At 46.3% G+C, this 6,754-nt stretch overlaps 1 protein-coding gene across 1 annotated transcript in view; it reads right to left on the bottom strand.

Moving 5' to 3' along the window:
• LOC119426464 (histone-lysine N-methyltransferase 2C) overlaps positions 1 to 6,754 on the bottom strand; it is a gene marked incomplete at its 5' end in the record, with an annotated part of 64,283 nt that overhangs the window by 29,659 nt on the left and 27,870 nt on the right. The window contains 8 exons of the mRNA XM_037694025.1: positions 4,057 to 4,210; positions 4,299 to 4,580; positions 4,691 to 4,802; positions 4,889 to 5,199; positions 5,274 to 5,651; positions 5,736 to 5,926; positions 6,001 to 6,320; positions 6,396 to 6,641. Coding sequence (XP_037549953.1) covers positions 4,057 to 4,210; positions 4,299 to 4,580; positions 4,691 to 4,802; positions 4,889 to 5,199; positions 5,274 to 5,651; positions 5,736 to 5,926; positions 6,001 to 6,320; positions 6,396 to 6,641 — 1,994 coding nt within the window. The remainder of the gene's footprint in view (positions 1 to 4,056; positions 4,211 to 4,298; positions 4,581 to 4,690; positions 4,803 to 4,888; positions 5,200 to 5,273; positions 5,652 to 5,735; positions 5,927 to 6,000; positions 6,321 to 6,395; positions 6,642 to 6,754) is intronic.

The following is a 6,754-nucleotide window of genomic DNA, read 5'->3' as shown; positions in this document are numbered from 1 at the left end:
AGTTTTACGGCCTTGACCCTTACGCACAGCGATTGTTCCAGATTCTCTGAATCTTTTGATGATGTTATGCACGGTTGATGATGATAACTTAAAAGTCTTTGCTATTTTACGCTGGGTAACACCATTCTGGTATTGCTGCACTATCTTTCTGCGCAACAATGGTGGAATTGGTGATCCTCTTACCATCTTGGCTTCTGAGAGACACTGACACTCTGAGAAGCTCTTTTTATACCCAATCATGTTGTCAATTGACCTAATTAGTGTTAATGGGTCTTCCAGCTGTTCATTATATGCTCAATTTCTTTTTTCCAGCCACTTATTGCTACTTGTCCCAACTTTTTTGAGATTTGTTGACACTGTGAAATTTTGAATCAACATATTTTTCCTTTAAAATGTTACATTTACTCAGATTAAACTTTTGATCTGTCATCTATGTTATATTACGAATAAAATATTGACATTTGCCATCTCCACATCATTGCATTCAGTTTTTATTCACAATTTGTTTAGTGTCACAACTTTTTTGGAATCCGGTTTGTACATGTAACCTTAGACTGTTTATTATTGTTACTGTTATTTAGCACATTGTGTATGTTATACTCGAGCGCGACACGTGAACTACACGCCTGACTCGACAGGCTCGTTCAATAAATAGCCATTTTGAATTGGATCCGATTGGTGTCTCTTGCCAACACAAATGTCGGTCACAACACCTACATTCTGGCGTAGATTAACTACGAGACTCAAAATATATTCCATCAGTCATAGAACAGAAAGCAGGATGTTATTCTACGGCACCATTGTTATTGATAGAAATATGCGGAATGTCCGCGCGTGCGTGAAATATATGCCTGTAGTGCACATGTGCTTTGCAGGGGTGTAACGGTACGCTAAAATCACATTTCGGTTTTGGTTCAGTTTCAAGGAGGGCTCAGTTCAGTTAATTTTCGGTACAAAAAAAGGCCAAAATAAAGACTTACAAAATGTTTATTTTGAAAATATGCCAAGTAAACAAACATGTTTGTATAACAATAAATAAAAACGACCCATATGGATGATGTTTTAAATAAAAGGCACTCTTTACAATAAATAAACTATATTAATAATCCAACATTTTTCAGTCAGGTCATCTGGACAGCATCTTTTTTTTTTTTGGTGCTGAAACGTTTCGCCTTCGGTCCAGAAGGCTTCATCAGTCAAGGAAACCCACAACAAAACTGATTCTTCCCCCAACAGCTTACTCCAAAGTGGAACAAACCAGTTCTGCTTGTGATAAGATGGTCTCTTTGGTACGCCCCTCCTCCATTGCCGGCCCTCTCAGTTGTGTCAAACTGGAATAAAGAGGCAGAGCTTTGCTAATTTTGCAGTGTGGCTATATTTGGTCTCATTGTCTTTCCACCAAAGAAGAGTCAGCTTCAAGGGAAGGGCACTCTGAAACTATGATCTCAAAACCTCTTGGACCTGCTCCCACCTGTCCCTGGAAAAGTTCAGAGTTCACTCATCACAGACTTCTTAGCTGGAGGTGATCTCTGGTGGATTTCCCTAAAGAGGAAGAAGACTCAGCTGCTATCTCTGTTCCAGACTGGAAATAAAACACAAAGAGGTACAATTTTTTTATAACAAGATTATAATTTTAAATTTAAAAAAGTTAATTAGATCATAATACAATTAAATTACCTCTTCTTGAACGGTCATTGAATCTCTCGCTCATCATCATCGATGTGGCAGGGCTTTAAATCTGGTCCAGGGCTTGTTGACGATCAGTTGTAGCTTTTTCATAACGTGCTGCTACAACTTTTTGGCAGTGGGGCTCAAGAACTTTAATCATATGCTTAAAGTTGGCGTATAAATAACAGAATTCTGATGTAGATCCAGAGCTTTAACAACTCCTACAGCTTGTGTTATTGCTTTGGACCGATCTGAATGACCTGATAAAAGTTGTTTAAATGCTGCTGTTATCACTCTTTGCACCAAGCTGCTAGAAGAGACGTTCACGTTTGGATGATGTCGTTTCAAGAGCGTTACCAAGTTCGACGTGTTGCTGCTGCAGATGCAGTCTCTGTGAAACAACGTCGACACACAGCTTTGGATTTGTTCACTTGTCTTTTAACATGAAAGACATAACGTTCCCAAACAGGAGACCACAACGAGTTGCTAGGCTGCTAATGCTGCACGTGCTGCAAAACTTAAAACAGTTAATAGCACCATGCTGAAACACGCTTAGGAACTTTAGTTTCGCGGTGCGGAATCTCTCATTAATAAAATTTAATGAGTGAAAAAAATAACCGAAACTGTTCGCTACACCCACATGTACCGTTACACCACTAGTGCTTTGACACCTCAGCAGGCAGTCCACCAGAAAACCTTCACTCCGAGACCTGGGTCGAAAAACCTCCAGATTCAGCGAGGGCGGGGCTGGTGTTGTGTAAATGAACAGCTGAACCGCAGAGAGAAAGGTGCAGTTTCACTCAAAATATGTACCGTGTAAATGGCCCATTAGAAAAACTGATAAACTCTCAAGTCACGAAGTATTTGGATTCTTTTAACATCTTACCTCCCCATCAGTTTGATTTCATGAAACAACAGCACAACGACTGCTTTGTTGAAGGTTTTTAATGATATTGAAGCATTATATGCTAAGGATTATTGTGCTGCACTTTTCTTAGACCTGTCTAAAGCTTTTGACACTGTGGATCAGAACATCTTGTGTCAAACTCTCAGAAACTGGTTTCTCGAATCGCACCATTGGTTGGTTCTCTATCTCTCAGACTGGCGGCAACCTGTTCAACATAATGGTACTTCCTCCAGCTATCTAACTTGTAATGGTGTACCACAAGGCTCATTCTTAAGACTCACCCTCTTTACAATTTACACAAGTCATTTAGATCACATCATCCCTGATGCATCCTTACATTTCTATGCTGATGACACAGTTGTTAATTGTTGAATAGTTGCTAAGGTTTTCCATCTTTTACAATCTGGATTCAACATCATCCAGTAAGATTTGTTCCATCTCAAACTTGTCCTAAATGCTGATAAAACCAAAGAATGTTTTTTTTTTTAAACAGAAAGTCAATACACCAGCAGTCCTTCCTTCAATTTTATCCTCAAATGGTGTCCCCATTGAGTTTATTGATTCCTATAAATATTTATCTTGGTCGACTCACATCTCTCTTTTAAGCTCCATGTGGAAAACTTGGTAAAGAAACTGAAAGTTAAACTGGGTTTCTTTTTCAGAAACAGATCCTGTCTAACCCTGAATGTTAGGAAACACCTTGTATCTGTGACTTTCCTTCCCTCCATTGATCACGGTGACATTATTTACATGAACGCTCCTACAAGAACCCTGCAGATGTTGGATGCTGCAGATGTTGGATGCTGCAGATGTTGGATGCTGCAGATGTTGGATGCTGTCTATCACGGTGCACTAAGATTCATAACTGGCTGTAACTACCGTACCCACCACTGCACCCAGTATCCACTGGTTAACTGGTCACCATTAACTTCACACAGACTCTCCCACTGGTACATTTTCATCTTTAAATCACTTCCTGGTCTGCTGCCTTCATACATCTCCTCCTACATGTCTCTGTGTGAGTGCAGCTACAGCGTGCGCTCTCAGGACATCATTACCTGCAGTGTTCCCTCAGTGAGGACTGAACTAGACAAAAGGACCTTCTCCTACTCCGCTCCTGTTTCCTGGAATATCTTACAAAAAGATCTGAAGCTCTCGACCTTTGACCTCTCTAAGTGTCTTCAAACATGTGTTGAGTTCCTGCAAGAACCAACACAGACATGTTCCTGTTTTTAGTTTCTACATCGCTGTATAATGCAGCCGTTTTTGTTTTGTTTTTATATCATTTCTTTTATTACTTTTTCATTTTATGCTTTTTATGATTGTTCACTGTTGTCATCATTCTTTGTTAAATCAGGTCTCTCTTGTAAATGAGTCCTTGATGCTCACTGAGACTAACCTGTAGAAATAAAGGTTGAATGAATGATGACAAACTGAGTTCAGAATAAAAGAACCCTGAGAGGCTCAGGTGAGAACAGTACCTGTTGATGGCCACGGGGTTCAGGCCCAAATTCCCCTGACTCATCACCTTGTTGATCCCCTTCAGAGCCACCATCTTGGCCTTCATGATGGGGTCTGAGATGGAGTCAAAGTCTGCAGAGCCAACAGTCACACATAATTCTGAGGAAGCTGGAACTGAACACAGAGAACAGAGTCACAGGGATGAGGACTTAGTCAGAAGGGGTTCTGTCAGAGGTCTGGACTGTTGGGGGTTCAGTCTTACTCATGCTGGAGAAGCCAGACTCTGATCCAGAAGTCTGTCTGATCATGGCCTGCATATGTTTCTGCTGCTGTTGCTCCTGGCGCTCCTTGTCCAGCAGGTCCTGGATGAGGAGTGGCTGCTCCACCAGGAGCAGGTGCCGACCTTTCATCTGGGCCTGGAGGTTGAGAGGGAGGCGAGGCTGAGGAGGTAGGACAGGGGTTCCCTGCGGAGCTGGACTCTGAGACTGAGGGTTAGGACTGGGTCTAAGTGGTCTCTGGTTTTGCTGGAAGATGGCCTGTTGCCCTGGAAATGAAGGAGATGGATCATCGGGTCAGTCTCTGTGACGGTCAGCTACTTTAAAAAAAAAAATCAATGGTTAAGCTTTAATAAAGGGGCGGGGCTTGTGAGCTTACCTGCAGACATGAAGGGGTGGACCCTGGGGGTCACATCTGAGGACGGAGCTTGATCCTGAACCAGTATGGCTGGCCCAGCACCTACAACAGAACCAGAGACCTCCAGCTTCTCCTGGAGGGAGGTGAGGTCACTCAGGATACAAACAATGATCAGATTTAAAACCAATCAATACTTGATGAAACCACTGATGGACCCACCTTTGAGAGGAGAACCAAGGGTCCTGCTGCTTCAGGAGGTCTGCTTATGGCCACAGGAGGAGGTGCTGAGGAGTCAGCAGCTCTTTTCACTTCTTGCTTCACCTGGTGGGCGTGTCCGTCGAGCTTCCTACAGGCTCCGCCCCCTTCCCTGTCTTCAAGCGGCTCTCCCAGGTCCAGCTCCTCGTTGAACATGTCCTTCTTGTCCTCCAGGTTGAGTTCTGGGTCGGCGTAGGCGATCAGGTCAAACTTCCCCGACAGCAGGAAGTCATCCAGGTGAAGGTCGTTCGGACCCAGGTCCAGGTCTTCCTTACCTGAGTCAGAACCCCCACAGTAATGAGTCCACACAGACTCAAAGCAGACTCGACAGATTATGAGCAGTTCCTACCGTCCTCTGGGTCCAGGTTCAAGTTCAGGTCCACCAAATCCTTCACCTCCACGTCCTCCAGGTCCTTCACAGCCGAGTCCTCTCCCTCCAGGTGCTCCTCCATTCCATCATGGTGCACCTCGCTGCTTTGAGTCAGCACCAGGTGACCCAGGTGGTGCTGGTCCTGTTGGGCCATCGCAGTTTCACAAATTCTGGCTGGACCAGACCGGACTGCTACGGGCTGGACAGGGTCTCTGGGGTGCATGAGGGGGACCTCAGGGTCCGGCAGGGGAAAGGGTAGCCTCAGGCGGTTCTCCGGAGCCCGGTGCCGGAGCTCGATGAACGGCATGATGTGCTGCTGGACTGAGTGGGACCCAGGGAGGAAGTGCTGAGGGACACCTGGGAGGACAGAAGACATGGACTCAATAAAACCTTTACATTTCAGAGTCTGGTCCTGGTTTTAGGTCACGCTTTTGTCCTGACCTGGCATCAAGTGAGCACTGGAGTTGGGGGGCACCAAAGGCCGGATCTTGGTAAACTCCGAGACCATGGATCTCCTCATCTGGGCCGGATTCCCCTCCACAGGACTGAGACCAGGAGCAGGGAGCGGTATCTGGGGAGGACGGAGGAAGAAGTCCTGGCCACCCGCCGGAGTTCCAGGAGGGCCTCCAAACCTGGTCCAGAGGAAAGTATTAGTGACTGGAACAGACCAGACCAGGTCCGAACCAGATTCTAACGGGGGTCTTACCTCATGGCTGGTCCTCGCAGACCCGGGTTTTGGGGGAGACTCTGTGTGGAGATGGAAGGCTTTTCGGGAGTGAAGTTCCTCTGCTGCTCCCCTGAAAAACCTCCAGGAAACCTGGGATCAGGAGGTCTTACAGTACCAGGGTATGGGGGCGGGGGCCGTCCAAACGGGTGGGCTGGAGCAGCAGAGGAGGTGGGGGAGTCCTCTGGGAGCCAGCTGTGAGGAGGAGCAGGTCCAGAGACCAGATCTTGCAGGTCTTTCTCCTGCCGTAAGGCGCTCTTCTGGTGCTGCTGCCGGAGGATGCGCTGTCGGAGCCACTGGCGCTGAGCAGGAGGAGCACAGAGGAGGCGTCACGCCTCCAACAACTACACACAAGAAGGAGAAGCAAACTGTCCTACCTGCCGCAGTTTCTCCTCAGAGTCCCCCAGCTGAGGCATCATGCTCATCGGTCCATCCAGAGGGGATACCCCCGCTGACGGTCCATTGGCTGTGGTTTTGTCCAGCTGAGACAGGCCTGGTGTCATGTGACCTCCATCCTCACTGTGCAAGGAGAAGCTGGACTCCTCAGATATCCCAGGGTGCTTTAGGGTCTGGCTGCTGTTGGTTCTGGTAAATGGGTCATGTTGTCGTGGTCCTGGAGACCTCTGCAGCAGACCAGAGAGGAGACAATGAGGCCCACAACACAAGCAAAGACCCTCAGAGACCAAAGAGAACGAAACTGGACTCTGGACCCTCGGCTTAGCCACCAAGAACTTAA

The sequence above is a fragment of the Nematolebias whitei genome, chromosome 20, assembly GCF_014905685.2.
Source record: "Nematolebias whitei isolate Nwh7 chromosome 20, NemWhi1, whole genome shotgun sequence".
In the NCBI taxonomy this organism is placed as follows: Eukaryota; Metazoa; Chordata; class Actinopteri; order Cyprinodontiformes; family Rivulidae; genus Nematolebias; species Nematolebias whitei.
Note: the sequence above shows the minus strand (reverse complement) of the source record. Positions and strands in the feature narration are given on the sequence as shown.